At 53.0% G+C, this 18,342-nt stretch overlaps 1 protein-coding gene across 2 annotated transcripts in view; it reads left to right on the top strand.

Annotated features, from left to right (window-relative positions):
* The first annotated feature begins 210 nt into the window (after positions 1-210).
* The window catches only part of MMP17 (matrix metallopeptidase 17), a 50,777-nt gene continuing 32,645 nt past the window's right edge, over positions 211-18,342 (top strand). The window contains exon 1 of one of the 2 annotated variants that reach the window (XM_065033348.1): positions 211-802. In XM_065033348.1, the coding sequence (XP_064889420.1) occupies positions 674-802 (129 nt within the window). In that variant the 5' untranslated portion in view covers positions 211-673. Of the gene's footprint in view, positions 803-15,974; positions 15,994-18,342 lie in introns of those variants that run through there. The other variant, XM_065033349.1, reaches the window with a different exon arrangement.

Below are 18,342 nucleotides of genomic sequence, written 5' to 3'. Positions count from 1 at the left end.
TGTTGGTGCTTAGAAGCGTGTCGGTAAAGCTTTCAGCCAGACGTAGATACGAAGCTGAGAGAGGCACATCCCGCCCCCCGGGACTGAGCCCGCCCGCAGCCGCAGCGCGGGGAGCGCTCCCGGTGCTCGGCGCTGAGCCGCCCCCTCCCCGCCGGAGCGCGGACACCGCCTCCCTCATTAGCATCCCTTCCTCCTCCTCCTCCTCCTCCTCCTCCTCCTCCTCCCGCCGCCGGCCGGACGCACAGGGGTGCATGGCAGGAGCGGCGGAGCCGCGGCGGCCCCGGGCAGCGGCAGCAACAGCAGCAGCCGAGCCGCGCTCTGCTCCGCGGCAGCGCCCGAAGCAACTTTCTCGCTCCGCGGGGTGCGGGAGCGAGGCGATGTGACCGCGCAACCGCCGCCCCGCAGCCGTCCCGGCGGCGGAGCCTCCCCGGCGGAGCAGCGCGGAGCGGAGCGGAGCAGCGCGGAGCGGCGCGGAACCTCCGCGGCGGAGCAGCGCGGAACCGAGCGGAACCTCCGCGGCGGAGCGGAGCCCCCCCCCTCCGCCTCCGTCCCCGGCGGCGCCCGCAGCCCGGGGCGGGAGCGCGGATGCGGCGCGGAGCCCGGCGGCCCGGCGGAGCCCAGCGCGGGGCCGGGGCCGGGCCCTGCCGGGGCGGGGGGCGCGGGGCGCGGGGGGATGCTGAGCCCCGCCGCCCGGCACCGCGCCCGCCGCCGGGAGATGCTCCTCGTGGTCGCCCTGTGGCTGGCGTGGCAAGAAGCGCCCGCGGCGCCGACCCCCGCGGCGGACGACATCACCCGGGGAGTTGTGAGTTACCCGCGACGCCCCGCTCCTCTCCGCTCCCACCCCCACCGGCCCCCCGCCTCTCCGCACCCCCAGCCTCCGGGCACCGGCGGTCCCCGCGGCGCTGGCCGAGCTCCGGCGGCTGGAGATGCCCCCGGAGCGCCCGGCTGCTCGGTGCCCCTTTACACCCGGTGCCCCCCTCCCTCTCTACGTGGTGCTTCTCATTACACCTGCTGCTCCCTCGCGCTGAGCGGAGGGTCCATCTCCCGCCACCTACCCACTGCACAAAGCCCTTTTGAAGCCAGTGCCTCCCCCTCCCTTGCACCCTTGCATCCCCTTGCAACCATTGCACACAACCCTTGCACCCACTGCATGGTGTCTCCCCTGCACCCACTACGTTGTGTCCCCCTGCACCCCACTGTGGCGGCCCAACTTTCCCCCAGCCCAACACCCGTGGGGTGATGGCCCCACCAGCGGTTCACACATGGATGGTGATTTCTCAGGCGCTGAGAAAGGGCTGGCCTCTCTCAAGGGCTCCCCGCCTGTGGTGGAGCCACACAATCTCCTGCCAGCAAGCAGGATAAAATGACATGTTTGGTGTCGGAACCATCCCCAGGGAGCGGGACACGCTCAGGGATGCGTTGGGGACTGGTGTTAGGTGGAGGGGTGACCCCACTGCAGTCTGCACAGCGAGAGCATCCCTGTGGTCCTGCTCTACTCACAGGTACCTGCGCCGTTTGCAGGGAGGTGACAGGTTTTAGCAGGCAGGGAGGGTCATGTTCCCACCAGGTCACAGTGCTAGCTGGTCCATACAGCTCCACTCCATCCTCTCCGAGAGGGGAGAGATGGGGTCTTTTCTCCTGGAGGAGGAAAAGTTTCTTGTCGCTGATACCAGCCGTAGCACAGAGAGGAGAAATGCCATGACTGCCTCAAACCTGGGTGTCGGGAAGCTGGCTGTGGCTGTGCGTAGCAAAGCAGTCCTGGGGCTGGACTGGCCCGCTTAGAGAGATTCCCTAAAATTCATCGAATTTAAAACACTGCCTGTGCGCCGGGTGAAGGCGCGAGAGAGGATTTGCAGCGCAACGGGTTATCTAACGAGCGGGCTCAGGCGGAGCAGTGCGCCAGGACGCTGCCGCCCAGGCTCCGGCGCGGGCTCCGGCTCTAACACCTGCTCGGAAGGACAAAGCATATCGTTCCCCATTGCTTCCTAGCAGAATAGAAAATGTGGGGGAAATATGGCACATCTGCATTATTACGGTGCATTTGCTTCCCTCTATAACCAAATGTTAAAACTGAAATTAATATTTAATGCAAACAGCACACAAATTGGTGTATTCTGCCCCAATCAATTTGACTCAAACTTTGACCTGCTTTTACCCTTGCTACCGTACATGCTGCATTCAGCTTTTACAGGTGAAATGTTAATACTTGAGTGGGCTTCTTAGTTTTCACTGACGGCTTCCAGGCATTAAGGGACCATTTTTTTGTCCTGGACTGGATGTGAGCGGTAGCTTAAAACCACGCTGAAGAGCTGTGGCAGCCTCGTGAAGCAAAGGGTGCTGGGGATGGTAATAACTGCGCAGAACTGAACTGCAGGAGAAGGGGAATACGGAGTCCTGTGTTAAAACCAAACCCTATTTAGTCTGGGGAGTGTAGAGTAGATGATGTCAGATGGTGTCTGGGCGATTTCTCCCCTCCGGTGGGTGGGTTTGCTGGGGCAAATACATCTCTGGCTGGAGATGGAGCTGGTGGGACTAGGAAGGGGTTGATTGTAAAGCGGGTTTGTGTTTATGCCCTCTAATGAGCAGCAGGGAGCAGAAAATGCCAGGTATTTTCAGAGGTGTTTGTCAGGAAAATACCACTGTGTGGGAAGTGAGAGCTCTAAGAAGAATTATTTGACATCCACTTTATGAAGCAACTAAGAAATTAAAGGTCTGTGATGCATTTCAATCAAATATTTGAAAACTAGGAAGCGTGAAACCATGGCAATAGAGAGCTCCACTAACCTTCGAAAATTATATCCAGCAATTCTCTGCAGTAAATAGAGCACAATGTCAACAGAGCTTTTACATCCCCAACAGCCCCCCCTTGCAGCCGAGAGGCTCTCGGTGCCACAGGACTGCGCCTCCGAGCCGCGTCCTCCGCTCCAGTCCTGCCGTCGGTTTGTTTTAAATGAAACAGTGATGCTGGGCCAAATTAAAGTTCAGCAAAAGGAAAGAGGGCTATAATTCAAAGGTGGTTCTTGTTAGAGTGCTGCCCAAAGCAATATAATATTGAATGATTCTCCAGATTTCATTACTAGTGGAATATCCTGCCCAGTTTATAAATCTAGCTTGATTATTAATGTTTTTATTGTTCTCCATTAGCTGCTCTAACAAAGAGAGCATAAAATAGCAGATGGAACAGAGCTTGACTTGAGTGTTTCCCTTGAATTTTAGTACGTTGCTGTTGAGATTTACTACTTTGCATCCGCGCTGCTGCCTCTACAGTAAACCCCCCAACCCCTGCTCACCGCAGTGCCCAGCGTTCACAAATTGCATCTTTTTATGGCTGTTGGGCTTGAGTGTCTCAGGGGTGCGGGCAGCAAAAACTTTATATGTGTTAGTAGTAACCAAGTAATAAGAGCTCTCACTTGACTGGGCTTTGAAGCAGGTCTGAAGACAGGTCTACCTTCAGGTTTTATTTTTGAGAAGAGCTGGCTCGGTGGAGTTTGTGCACTGGAGTTTGATCTGGAGACCCGCTGGGTTGTAAAGGAGCTGGATGTTAAAGAGGCTGGGCTGCGTTACTGCCGCCGCGGTACGGCACCTGTGCCACGGGACACTGGGCAGCGGCAAAAGCTGCTGCTTGGGTATAGACCAACATGGTCCAACACTGAGCAAGCTTGGCCCCAAGCAAGGCGCTTTGCCCCAGCGCTAGAGTCGCAGGATAGGAGGGGGTGGTGGTGGTGGCATCACCGACATCATCCCTCATGGACATGGGCTCTGGCATCAGTGGCCCAGGGATTCAGGAGTGCTGGGGATGTTTCAGTGTGGTTGCAAGAGCTCGGGTGCAAAAAGGACTAGTGTGAGCTGCTTTTTCCTGACCGCGTGGTCAGGGGTGATGGGGAAGGTCCGTGTGTGCCCCCAGGCGTTTCTCCAGCTGGGGCTTGCTGGGCATTCCTGGGGGCTTGCGTATGAGCGATGCCTCCCTCAGCCTCCCGCTCACAAAGCCCCTCTGTGTGGTTCCCAGAGAAGTTGCTCCGGGGGGATGGAGGCATTTGCATTCATCGGTGGAGACCACAGACCCGCGTCCCCCTCCGCCATCCCAAGCGGCTCTTTGTTCAGGGCAGGGCCCTCCCTTTTGTGGCAGCTCCTCATTTGAATGATAAGGATGTGCTTGTGGGGAGAGCCGGGGCTGCACAGAGCCCTGCGAGCCATGGGGTGGGCTGGGGGACAGACAGAGGTTCCTCTGTGTCCCACCTCGGGGAGCAGAGGGGCAGGAGGAGCAGCAGTTCCTACGCATCTCCCAGGTGCTTAATTTGAAAGCAGAATCCAGCCCATGCCCGGGAAACAGCTCCTTCCTGCTGGTTCTGGGGTGATTTCCCCGTCTGCGGGAGGGCAGGAGCATCCCACTGCTGCCAGATGTGCAGCACATGTGTCAGTCCAGTCGTGCTCCTGTCTGTCCTGGGATCAGCCAGGAACTCTCCTAAATTGCTGCATTTAAGCACTTGGGGCCAGACATGGTGTCCCTGAGACATGGCTTACCTCCTGGTTCAAAGCTGGCGATAATTAGCCCTCTTAAACTGAAATTCTTGTATGGAAATAGGCTGTTCCCTCACAGTGGAAACTACCAGACTCATAACCTTCTGTTTCTGCTAATGGGGAAATTAAAAATTGATAATTCCAGTTGGAGCTTCATTCAGCCTTCTAAAATGCCAAAATGCTCAATAGGTTCCCTGAAAAATAATGCATTCAGGCCAGTGGTGTTGGAGAGAGGAGCTTTGCTTGGCCCTGCTGCCATTAAAGCACTGCACTCCCTTCCATGTGAAGTGGCTGTCCCAGGTCCACGAATTCCCTCCAAGAAAATTAAGCTACCGTGTTAAAAAGAATAACAAAAGTGCTGCTGGTTACATTTTAAGGTACTTCTTAAAGTCAAAGTACAATGCAAACTAAATTACTTGACAAAAGGCTGGCTGGAAGCTTTCAAATAGACAGGCTCCCGTGGAAGCATTTAATCTGGTATTAAAGCCCTGGCTGGTTTGAACCGCTGCTTCTCCTTCAGATTTGAGCACCCCAGATACAGTAATGCAATTTCCTCCCAAGCTTGCTGCTCTTGTGTGCCCGGCCGGGTGAATTACCCAAGACAGTGAAGGTAAATTACCCGCTTTAATGAGAATCAGGCTCCAGGAAGGGCGCAGGGCAGGTGGGTGAAGTCCTGCTGGCGCTGGGGACGTCCCCATGGTTGGTGCTGCGGATGGAGTGGATGGGATCCCACCTTGGCCTCGTTCTTCATCCTTGGGTGCTGTTGGGGGGTAGAAGCAGCTGGTGGCTGGCAGGACCCCCGGCTGGACCCCCCATCCCGGGCAGCGTGCAGTGGGGCTGCCCCTCTGCACTCTTCTGTTGTCCCTAAAAACTCATGGGGCTCTCGCAAGGGAGGTCGCTGCCTGCGTGTTCCCGCCTGACAAGCCACGATATTTCATTATTCTCCCTCATTAAACTAAACTTGCAAAGAGGTGATGTGAAACACGGTCCGTTCCCACCCCCGGCATCAGATGGGGCTCTCCCGGTTTGGGGTCTGGGTGACTCACTGGTGGAACCACGCGCGTTGGTCCTGCTGGGGACACAGGGTTGACATGGGTGTGACATGGGTGACATCGTCATGAATCCAGGGCCTTGGATGTCTCTGACACGCTGCTTTGTCCCTGCCGGTTCATTAGTGCCAGCGGCCGCTCGCTCTGACTCATCGCCGGGGCCACGCACTAATTTCTCATTATGTACTCACTGGCGAAGGCGCTGCCGGATGGGCTGCGCGGCTCCGGGAAAGGTCAGGCTGCGCAGAGGGAACCTCGGTTTCTGGATGCGGTGGAGCAGACGTGGACCCTGCGTGGGTCCCGGCTCCTCGCTGACCTCGCGGAGGTGACAACGTGGGACGATGGAAAAGCCCTCGCACCTGGGATGCAGATCACCGGCTGACGGTAAACCTGGGCCACCATGTCGCCACTCTTTAAAGTGTCACGTTCAGAGGAAAGCTGTGCTTGAAAGCCAAGGATTTGCTTTCAAAATAACCCAAGATCTGACAGCAACAGTTCTCAAAATGCTTTCTTTAATCAAAACCACTTTAAATGGGTAGATTTGGGAGTTTCGGGAGCTCTTGCTGCTGCACGCGTGCAGCTGCGTGTGTCTTCTTTGTCCCAGATTTTTATGAGGATTGTCTCTGATTTCTGGGTCAGAGAATTAAGAGATTTGATGTTATATTGGAAAAAAAAACAACAACTCAAACAAAACAACAAAGCCACACCAAACCACATATGCAAAGTGAAATCCGGTGCAAAACAAAGCAGACGTGCGGGGGCGAGGGGAAGAAGCTGCTGAAGGGCCAGAGAGTTTTAGATGAGCATAATGAGAAACTGCCTTTGACAGCAGGTTTGTTCGGAGGAAAGTCCTACCCTGACTGACGTGGAGTAAATGCCGACGTTCAGCGAGCAGTGTGGTCTTCAAATGGGGCTCTGGCGGTTTGATCAGACGTGATGATTTAATAGAAAAGAACCCGATTAAATCTGGGGAGTTTCCTGCATCAGAATAAACCGTGTGCACAGAAAATCATTCTTCCAAGAAATCTGGAGATGATCTACAGCTCCTGGTGAGACAATCCGAATACAGTGCTTTGGAAAGCGGCAGTGTATTCAGCATTTTCTTCCCTATTTTCTCGAGAGGGAGTCTCTGCCTGTTGACTGGCAGTGGTCAGGTGCAGTTCTTCACACGGGCTGACATATTATTTCATCCTGACAATATTGATCTTTTGGGTGAACAAAAGCAATTTTACCCGTGTCACAGGGTCCTTGCTTGAAGGTGATGGACATGTTTGGATTATATTGTCTTGTCATTTGACAGACCCCAAGTGGCACCTCCCGTGGTTCAGCTCCCAGCTGCTGAAGATCACCCGACAGCGCAGGTGCTGCCGTTTCATCCTGGATTTGTTCTGCCATCTGAGTGTGTCCTACATGGCCCGCTACACACATCTGTAAGGATGCAGGACAGAAGGTTCCCTCATCCAGAATCCAAGTGGGAGATAAGAGATCTGGACTGCTTCACCCACAGGTCTTCATTTGCAGAGGCTGCCAGTCCTACACCATGGTGGAGACCTTTAATCCCATCAAGGGCCTCTGTCCCAAACCACCCAACTCTGGATTCTTCCACATCCCATCAAATGCCCCTTGCTGGAGATGCCAGACTACCAGGATGTCAAAAGGAAAGTTCATGGGCTGTTGCCAGACTTTGGGGATGTCGCTGTCTTTTTGGAGGTTGAGGAAGCAGATCTGAGAGCAGTGTTTGGACCAAGGGAGCAGCTGAACCCTGGAGGGGACCTGAATGGGATAAAAGGACAGAAAAGACCGGTGTGTGAGGAAGGGGTTCCCATGGGATCACTTTTGAGAGGAAAGCCTGGAAACACTCATCTGATGAAGCATGCACTTGATTGGCAGCTGTAGACTCTCCAAAACACCGCGAGTTACAGGCTTTACTGCTTGTTCTCCGGCTTTGGCTGTCTACGTATCAGTCAACCCTTGACGAAGACTGGTTTTTCTTGGTGAGATGTTGTCACATGCAGAAATACCACTGCTGACATTGTGGCTGAAATCCATCTCAGGAGATGGGGTTTTGTGTTTCCCTCGAAGTCAAAGCTGCTGGGCAGCTCTGCGGGGCTCTCACAGCCCCCCAGGCGGGGCCTTCTCAAAGGCCCATCAGTACCAAAAACTTCGACGTCTGCTTGGCTGAAGAGTGTAACACAAGCAAATGTTCCTTTTGTCCTATTGTAGCCCCTGGGAAGTCTGGTTATGGATCCCAAGGAGAGCACAAGGAGCAAAAAGATACCATGACTGCTAGAGACAATGCCACCACGACTCCAGACCTCATTACCTGTAAGCTCTGGAGGTGATGAATTCAGCCTTTGGGAAAGGGTGTCAGGTCTCATTTATCACTGAGCAAGAGAGAAACAACAGAGTCTCTCTTGTTTTTCTTGAGCTGACCATGTGGGATCTCCTCCGGAGATATTGCAGCCACTCAATATTAGTGGTGTCCTCGCTGGTGCTTGGCCGCGGTTGTGCCTTTGCCAAGACACATGGTGGGGACCACGGGGAGCTGCCATCAGCCCACGGGCTTGTTCCCACCTTGTTACTTGTGTTTATTTTGTCGTTGCTGTTCCTTCTTCGTGTTCCCTGCCCCTCAGGCACATCAACAGAAGGGTGGTCAGCGATGCTGCTCAAGCATCTTTGCTCCTTTGATAAATTCTCTGCATGAAATTGACTTTTATTTTCTTCTTTGCCCCCCATTTTGTTGCTACTTGGCAAATTCCACGTTGCTCTGTACCAAGCCATGCTGTCTCTACCTTTGCATCCTTCATGTCAGAGATGCGTTTTTGTTCAAAAGCAAGAGAAAATTGGGTTCACAAAAGGGAAATCCCTCATAGACGCGCCTGTGAAATGGCAACGTGTTTATATAAAGGCGCAGCTAAGAGAGGTAGGTGATTTGGGACTTTTGCCACATTCTGTTTATGCTGTAGAAATGGATCCTTCAGCTCTGATCAATAAGACTCCAAAATGAGGAATAATCTTGCACGGCCTCAGCCGGCACTAAAGTGTACAGCAATCCAGTTCTTCCTCCCGGGCTGGATGCATGTCATATTTCATGACAGATTGACAGCCCTGTCAGACAATCTGTTGCTGTTTTAGCATTTCTAATACACCTCGTGCTTTGGTAGGCACTCAGTGTCCAGCAAGATCAAGATAATCTGGAGGAGATCAGCTGCGATGCTCCGGGGTCTGCTGGATCTGGGGCTGGGTGTCCATGGGAGCTGGGCCTGCCCTGGCTGCAGCTGTGGGATGCAGCTCCCCCAGGTGATGCTCTGGGGTGACTCCTGCCTTTGGGACACCAGGTTGGGGTAGGTGTGTGCCCCCTGGTCTGCTCTGCAAAGCCCACCTGTTGCGCTAGGCCAGCTCTTTTCATCCGTGCTTCTGCTCCTGGGGGCTTTTGGGTCTTTCCCTGAGTCTGGGTTTGCTGGGAGCCCAACAGAACCCTGCGAACGAAGCTGTTTCCCCACAGGAGCAGCTCCTGAGGGTTCATGCTCCCTACGTGGGCTGCACATGGGGATGTGGAGGGCGGAGGAGATGGGTGATGGTGGGTGCCCACCCACACCCACCAGAAAAGGACCATTCCCCTCCATGTAGCCCCTTGGTGTTAACAGAGCTATTCCTGAATATCACCTTTCTGAGCAAAAGGGCTTCCTTTCTGCAATAGCAGATGTCTCAGTGAGCCAGCACTCCAGAACCGACATCTCACAGCCTTTGCAGGGAGCTCTCCCGGGAGATGAACATCAACCGCTCTTCTTCTGCAGACAAAACCCCATGGAGATGGGTCCCTGAGCCCCTGTGGTGACCCAGCTCCTGCTGCTGTGGGGCTGGCGGGAGGGGACCAGGCTGCCTGGGGACACCGCCGTGTCCCCGTCGGTGTCGTGCCGGTGCCCTCTTGTGGAAACTGGGAAAATATCCGAGAAAATCGGTTGGTGCTGGGCTGGGTGCGGAGGTTGGACACCCACCCGTGGGTGCTGGGCTCGCCTCCGGTGTTCGCGCCGTGCCCAGCCCTCTGTGCTGCTGCCCAGCTGCCGTTTTGTTGCTGTTATTAGTAGAGGGTGAGAGAAATAGTATTTGCTTACTTAGCCTGGGAGGCAGGGACTCCCAACATCGGTCGCTAAATCACCGCACGACCACAGTGACCCGTGCTTTACGTGGATACAGTTTGCAAAACGCCTTCTGCGCCTCCTTGCTCTTATTTTGCTATAATTGCCATTTACCTCGCAGCAAATACTATTACCCACAGCTGCACAAACTTTGATTTTCTTAATGAAATAGCACGTGGCGGTACTGAGCGCTCCGAGTGTTTCCCGTGGCCGCAGCACAGGCACAGACCCACTGCTGCCCGTCTGCGGCTCTGCCGCTCTCCTTGGGAAGGTTTTATCCTGCTTGGGCTGCCTCTTGACAAGTTAGAGTGTGAACATGCCCACGTGCTGGCTCTTGACAGCCCAGCACCGTCCCCCTGTTGCACTCGGGCTGCTCTGGCCGCAGAGGGCAATGATTAATAACTAGCTGCCCCAGAGCAAACCTGCTGGTGCCAGGTATCTTGTGATGCGGCTGATGCCTTCCATCCAGGTCCCTTTGTAACAGCTGGCAGAAATCACGCTGTACTGTGGAGGAAATGGCAGCCTGGCACCGTCGGGCTGTTTTCTGTTCTCTGTTCTGGTTTCCCAGCCATACGGGATCCCCGTGAGCCGTGTGCCCGTCTCCCACCTCGGCCACAGGAATGGCTCGGGCTGTGAATCTAACCCTGCTACAGCTTCCCAGAGTTAAAGTTCTCCTTGGCTTCTCCATGTCTGCCTCCTTTCTCAGTTATTAATAGCCTCTTCCTGAAACAAACAGCTCCTGTTTTAAATTTCTAAAGGGTAACTGTTAAACCCAATCTGTCTCCTCCTGCATTTCCCAAGCACGTGGTGGCTCCTCTTCCTTCCCTGCTTTCCTGGAAAGCAGAGGCTACAAAAGCCCAGCCGTGGTGGCAGGGGACATCAGTGCCAGCCCAGGGACATTGGTGCCAGCCTGAGGCCATCAGTGCCAGCCCAGGACCATTGGTGCCAGTCCAGGGCTACCGGTGCCAGTCCAGGGCCGTCGGTGCCAGCCCCAGGCTGTGCATCATCAGAGGCGAAAGGGAGCAGGATTGCAGGAGCTTTGTGTCCAATTCATCTGGAGTCCTCGGGGTGACTCGCTGTCCCTCCTGCATCGTGCCTGGCTGGGCAGCCACAGATACTCATTTTCAGTTTTCTCTTTAGAGGAAATCTCTGGGCAAGGACATCTGTTTTTCTTGTGGCTCTGGGATCATCTCTCAGCTTGCAGGTTGTCTAGACCCAGACCGTATCTGAGCCCTGACAGTCCTGAATTCATTTCCTCTTGGTGAGGGACAATATTGTGTTTCTGATGCTGCGTCCAGAGAATTCGGTGTTGGGAGCCAGGCTTGTTCAGAGCCAGGTTTGAGCAGGGATGAGGAGCCGAGCCATTCCTCACGCGCTCAGAGCGGCTCGGATCTCCTTCAGAGCCAAGAGATACAACTGCAGAAATTTAATTAACGTTGCAAAACCCTTTAAAGCAGAGTTCTGGCAAAATTGCCAGCTCTGCTGTGCAGACGGGTAGGATGCCTGAGCGGCATCCACAGGGATCTGTCAAAAAATAACAAATGCTGCTTTGCCCAGAGGGTTGCAAGGACAACGGAGGAGATTGATACGGCACGTTCTCTTCTGCCGGGGTAGCCTTGAACCCTAAAGAGAAAACTAATTTCCAGCCAGGTCCCCAGCACACGGCCTGGGGATGCTGCAAAGAGCTGCTGGGGAGCAGCTGGGAGTGGGGTGACGTGCCGGCTCGGACCAGCGCGGGGAGGCAGCGGAGGTCACCTTCAGTCACAAATCAGACTTCTGTTGTTTATAGCAAACAAAAGTGACCACCTGCAGCCATGACTGAGCCTGGAGAAATAATACTAGTTACGGCAGTGGCAGGTGGAGTAAAGTATACACGCGGCTGGTTCATCTGTGAGGGTGCGAGGGGCAGAGGGAGCTGCTCGGTTGAGATAATCCCCAAACCTCCATTTTTCAAGGGCTCACAGGTCTCCATCCACATCATCCTGGAGGAGGAGCTCGTTCCTGGCGGGTCCCACGGGAACAACAGCACTTTCTGCTGTGATCATGTCATCAGAGTCCAAACGGGACATGCTCAAGACATTTGAAAAGTTGGTGACCAGAACTGGCCCTTTTTTGGGGACTGTTTGACTGAAGGATTGCTGCCAGTTCCCATCCCGCCTTACCTTCAAGGGGCATAAGGGCCTATGAGCCAGAAAAAAAAGGGAGATTCTGCTCCTTATTAAGAAACGCAAAGGAAATTATTTGTTTCCACGGCATCAAAACAGCTGAAGGAAGCTGGTGGGCTCTGGTCTCCTCGGGCCTGACTTGCTGGTGCGTGGTGGGCTGGGAGGAAACCTCGGCAAGAGCAGCGACCGCAGCAGCTGCAAACAAATCCTTTAAGGGCTCTACTGACATAAATAAACATGGAAAATAAATGATGTCCCCGGCACTCTGCCCTCAGCTGATGGGAAACAAGCTGCACTAACACAGGAGTTCAATAACCTGGAAGAGCTTCAAAAGAGATGTGTCCCCCAGCCCCAGGAGAAGGGGCCACAGAACCAGGCTGTGAAATGTGGCAGAGCGCGAAACGACAGGGTGAGAAAGTACTCAAAAAACTGAATTATGAGTCACGGTGGTTTTCCTGCGAGGAAGAGCAGGAAGGAGAGGACATGTCTGTGTCCAGCAGTGGATGTGCAAGGTGGGGGCAAGGGTGTCAGGTTTGTACCCTGAGCTTTGGAGCTGTGACCTGGGAAAGTCACCCGGGTTTTCTGTCTGTCACACCAGCAGCAATCTTACTTTCTCCAGGGGAATACACTGAGTTAAGGTGAGGGCATATAAAGTCCCCTAGGGCACATAGCCGTGTAGATCCCATCCTCAAAGGTGCAGAATGAGGTGACCAGGCAGAGGGGGCTGCCGGGGTGGCTCTGCTCCCACCATCATGGGTGGTTGCCCCAGCTCTTCATGGCACAAAAAAACGTGAACTTCAGCCCCAGCCCACCCTGCTCTTGATCCAGGCTCCTTCCTGCTTCCCACCACTTCAGCCCATCTCCTGCTTCATCCTTTAATTAGACAGGACGGTGCGTTACCCCAGTATTCAACACTCCCTGAAAGCTTCTCTCTGGATGGACCGGAGGGGTTACCACTTCTTTTATTCAGACTGTTGCATTTCTCCAGCTTCTCTAGAAAATTCCCTTTGTTCATTAAACGACCTGTCTGTTAGGGCCCAGATGGCTGCTTTTCTCTTGGCTTTAGAAATCGCCTGCTTAATTTCCCTGGTGCCCTGCCAGCCCTGCGCTGGGGCGGCCGCGGGAGGGAGGGAACGTGCGGCGGCTGCGGCGCTCACGCCATGCAGGCTGAGATGTTCCTGCAGGGCTTCCCCGGCATCGTCCTGCCCGCGGGGACAGCTCTGCGCAGGATGGGGAGGACCGAAAACTGCCACGATGTGGCATGACGGCTGGGACACCCTTCCCGCTTGACTGGCTCTGAGTGCTGTGCCCATCAGCAAGGCAGGGGCAGAGCTGGGGGCTCCCGAACAAGTGGCCTAGCTGGGCAAACCCAGCTTTTCCACCCCAAGTGGGGATCCAGCCGCAGCTCTGGCAGCAAAAGCCCCGTCAGGTCTGCATTAACCAGCCATCACCAGCAATGTGACGTTCCCAATAGGTGAGCGGCGAGACAGCTAATGACTTCTGCCATTTGATAAATGTTTCCTGACACTGCCGGGGAGGTCATTGTATTTTCCCCAGAGCCATTTGTCTTCTCATCCCAAGTATGTTTGTGATCAGACTGCAGCTTTCCGAGCACTCCTGGACTGGTGTGCCGCTGCCCATCTGCCTGTACATGGAGCCTGATGGAGGGTGGCAGCTGAAGAATATTGCACGGATGCAAAAATCCAAATCCAGCGAGCACCTCCCTCCCTAACGGCAGCACGACACAGCTTTGCTCTGCTGGTGTCCCCACCCTGAGCCAGGGACCTGCACTGGAAGGAGCATTTGGTGTGCGATGCTGTGCCCGCTGGTCCCTGTGCCACACTTTGCATTGGACATTTATTTAACAAAAGATGGAAACAGCAGACAGCTCCAGGCAGTTTTGCCTAGGAATCGATATTTTTGGTCTCATTCTCAGCTAAAATACTAACTTCAACCATTTAAAACAAAAGAAAAATAAAGCAATAAACAAAAGTCTCCAAGCAACTGAGTAGCAAGACCTCACAAATGAGATCAAGTAAGACAGAGGAGTCTGGAATTTTAATGTTGGAGGATATGTCTTTCCCTGGATCTATTTCCCCTTGAAAGGGTGAAGCTGCTTCCAGCCAGCACGGGGGCTCCCCTCCTGGTGGGGGGTGCAGGGGGCAGCCGAAGCATCTGGAGGGCTGGACCTGGCCCTGCTGCAGAAGAGGCAGCACTGGGTGGGTGCAGAGCCCGATGGCATCGCTCCTGAATGCATAGCTCCTGAATGCATCACTCCCGAAAGCATCATTCCCAAAGGCATTGCTCCCGAGTCCCTGGGCTTGGCCGCCCAAGGAGCGGAGCGTGGCGATGCCAACGCGGCGAGTCGAGGTGGAAGCCTTGCGAGACAGAGATGCTCCGCTAGGGAGAGCGTCACCGCTCGGGACGTCGGTGTCTGTTGGAAACCATTCCCGTTATTGTTATTTTCCTCTCGCGGTGCCGTGAGGTGGTTGGGCTTTTTCCAAATCGCCCCCGTGCGGGTGGGGAGCTGAGGGAGCTGCATTTCACATTTCATAACTGTGTGACTTGATTAATTCAGCCATACGTTAAAACCTCATGAAATTGGCCAATTTTACCGAGGTTTAAAATAGATTATATCCACCTCCTAACATCAGTTTTGAAAATAACCACTTGGCGGCTTCTTAAAATGTTAAAGATAGCGGATAGGCTGCACACTGCCAAGGAGAAAGCATATTTAAGAGAGATAATATGTCTTCTGTGTGAGCTCAAATGAGGAAATAGATGTTTGTGAAGCTCTTTAAAGCATGGTTATGTCAAGAGCAAGAAGATCACATTTGTTTTTTCATTTGTATGCAAGGTGAAGAAAGGACAAGCAATATTTTTTCTTCTCCTCTGAACTCTTACAATCTCCCACCATGGAAATTGGTGATAATTGCTGCAAAATGATCCAGCTGGGTCAAGGTGTAATTTTGAACCTGGAATGTCTTTCGCTCAGTGAGAAATTCAAATGATTTGACTTTGGCACCTTGGCAACCCATCAGTGGAACAAACAGAAGCCGGAGAGCGGATGGCAGCCGCAGAGCAGCATCGATCTGGGTGCGCGCAGCCCTGGGAAAGGCCAGCGATGCCTTCCCAGCACCCAGGAGCCTTTTCTGTCTATTCGCCTCTGCTTTGGGTAATTGGCTTTTGCACATCAGACTGCAAGTGCTTTAGAAGCTGCCTATCTTTTTTCTTTCTTTCTTTCTGAAAGATTCTGTTAGTTTTGAACAAAGGATAAATTTTGAGTTGCATGGTGAGGATGAACTTGGAGCAGCAGGACGAGGGTGCTCAAGATACACCTGTACGTGGGTGCAATGTGCCGTGGAATGGGACGGGTTTTCCCTCCCGCAGGAGCAGGGACACCCCCTCATAGGACACAACCTCGTGTCCCCGCTCAGGGATGCTCTGCCGACCGCCTCCGCTCGCCCGCGCCCTTGGGACAGAGAAAACTCCCGTTTAATTACCGCAGCTTTGATTTTGACAGCACAAATTTCCCCTGCTGCCTTCTGACCCTTCGGGGTTTCCTGACAGCAAAGATAAAGCCCCTTTGCAAAGGCTGTTTGCTCTCGGGAGGGTCACGGTGTTCTCGTGCTGGGTGACAGTGTGGGGAGGAGGAGAGGGTGACACATGCCAACTTCACCTGATGACCTCAGCTTCAAAAATGGGAGTTAATGCAGTCTGCAGCAATGCCTTGTAGTCATGTACTCCTACATCTCCCACTTACTGGAGCTGCAGATGTGACACCGGTGCCCATGGGGCTCGGGGAGGCTCCCTGCGTCCCTCCCCTTCCACCCAGTAACACAAAATTCATCAGGTTGAGGAGGTCTTGCTTCAGTCATGGGGAAGCAAAAGGGGACTCTGTGATGGCAATCAGGTTGATCCAATTTGAAAGCTTAAAAGCACTGACTCAGCAATCTGTAAAGGATGCACATGTGAATTCTCTTCAATAACGATTAATTTATTCACATGCCACAAACTTAAGCACCTGCTTATTTCCCCTTGACCTCTTGGGGCCTTAACAATAAATGGTCACTGTATCAGGACTGAGAGAGAAAGAACAAATGAATATGCTTCCATCTCCAGGTATCTATTGTTTTAATCTATGCATTTTTAATGCAGCTTCACTGGGGAATAGATGCATTGAAGAAATGTAAGGTAAAAGTTTGGCTGTGCGGATGCCTTTGCTAAATTTATTCTTGGTTTTATTGGGGTAGAGTTTACCTGGGTGGATTTGTCTTTAATTTCACTTTATTGGAAGGAGAAAAAGGGAGGCAAGGAAGGAAAAAAGGCATGAAAAATGAAGGTGCATATCTTGTGTAATTAGAAAAGCTGACAAACATCTTTAGAGAAATCCATTTATTAAGCAAATGCTGATTGTGGACTAGAACTAGCAGCATTTTCTCCTGGTACAGCTGGGAGATGAGGGTCTTGCCTGGGCTCTCCTGGGTTATTTTGCAGGGATGCTGATGCTCGGCAGCTGCAATCAGCGCTCAAGAACTCCTCCTTTGCTCTGTGCAGCTCGATGTACAGTAATGACTCTTCTCCATCCCAGATGTGGTGTTGTGGTGCCAAAAGACATTGGTATGGGAATGTTCTCGCCTGGCCCAATCTGTGTGGCTGGCTATGGGTCTCCAGGGCAGACAGGACCATGCAGCTCAATGTTTCTTTCTCTCTGTGCAGCTCTTAAGCTGGTGTTGCAAATGCACTGGCAGGCTCTTCTGCCTTGGTGCCTGTCCAAGGCCTCTCTTGTATGTTGATGATCACCAGGAGATGCTCTTCTCGCACAAGCTCCTAAGCTGCAGTTTCTAAATGAGCTTGTGTCTGTTGGAGGAGCCGCATGTTGCTGCCTTCTGGGCACTCTGGTACCGCATGGAAGTGTCAGGTGCTGGGAGAGTTTCCACCACCCTTGTTCCAGGATTGCTGCTCTTGGAGGAATTGGTGCTTCATTATGTATTAAATTGTTTATAAGTAGTTTTGTTGGTGGCTGGACTTAAGAATTAAAATGCATATGTGAATAAAGACTTTTCAATAATGAAATAAGGCAACAAAAAGATAAAGCCATTATATGCATAATTAAAATGATGGATAACTATATGTTCTTTATGTAGCTGCTTCAGCATCTTAATTACCTTATTAGGCTGAGCATCAGCCTCTGAAGCCTCTCCCAGGCCAGATTTGCCTCCTGCTCTTGTTAAATATGCCCCAGAGCCGCCTGGCTGGTCCCTTGGGGACAGTGGTCCCGCCTCCCCCTAATTTCTGGGCTTGGAGAGTGGGACATTATATGACAAGGCAGAAAAGCAAAATCTTAAATCTGATTAATGATCTTGCTTGGGTAGAGAGCCCCAGAGAGTGGCTGGTCACGTTGGACCTTCTCAGTCCCTCTAACCATGGGGATGGGGAAAAGCAGCATCTGAGGATGCTGCTTCGGTTTTCCCAGGGGTGTCCTACAGACTCCCTGTCAAAAAAGCCACAAAATGAGCTTGAATAATGGCTTCTTCAACCAGCTCTTTAATTAAAAAAAGTGGTTTTCACCACTAGCCCCTGGAATCCACACTGTGCCGAGTGTGCACATGAATATAATCTCCTGCAAACTTAGTGTTTTCCCTTGAAGCCCCCGCGGCAGCCAGACCCTGCGCGGGGCGACGCTTCCGGCACCTTCAACAACATGAAAGGTGTCACCTTTGGGCCTCTGTGTTCAGAGAGAATAATTTAAGCTTCTTTAACCTCTCCTTACAAGATCTGTTTCAAAAGGAGCCTTGCTGTAACATTAAAACACATGCACTTGAGCTCCAGGGAAACCCCTGTCCCTGGGCTCCTTGTTTACCCTGTGCCTCTTATTCTGCCCTGTTTTGTCTGCCCAAGTATCAGGGGATTCTTGGCTTTTTGTCCGTGGTCTGGGTGTCCCTGGCGTTGGGACAGGCAGCAGAGCCTCCAGGAGCAAAGGGGGCAGGAGCAACACGCTGAAGGGGTTTTTCTTCCTGTCCAGGTCAAGTATGTCTTGAATTTACTCTGCTTATGGTTGTTGAGCTAAAGCTTTCTTGTCCAAAGAGCTTGCTTGCTTTCCCCTAATAGTTTTGGTTGACGGTGTGTTGGTGAGTTTGTTGTTGGAAATGCTCTTTGTAGTACAACACAATGGAATACAATACACTCAAACACAGAGCGAACAAAACGCCCATTACAATGGGCCCTGGTGGGCTGGGTTACTGTGGGCACCTGCCTCTGCTGCCTTGGCGGCTGCGGCTTTTAGTCAGATTAAATTGTGTCAGAGCAATCTGAATGTATTTCCTTCTGCTCCTCCCTCTCCATCCATCCGATGCCTTTTCTGATGTGTCTGTACTCCCCCCCGGTACCAACTGTGCCCGTGGTTGACATTGGGTCTCACCGGGTGATGGGTAACAGAGGAGGAAGGTGACTTCTTGGAACCCCTCACCT

The sequence above is a fragment of the Columba livia genome, chromosome 17 (genome assembly GCF_036013475.1).
Source record: "Columba livia isolate bColLiv1 breed racing homer chromosome 17, bColLiv1.pat.W.v2, whole genome shotgun sequence".
Classification (NCBI taxonomy): Eukaryota; Metazoa; Chordata; class Aves; order Columbiformes; family Columbidae; genus Columba; species Columba livia.
The sequence above is the reverse complement of the archived record's forward strand: the minus strand, read 5'-3'. Positions and strand labels throughout refer to the sequence as shown.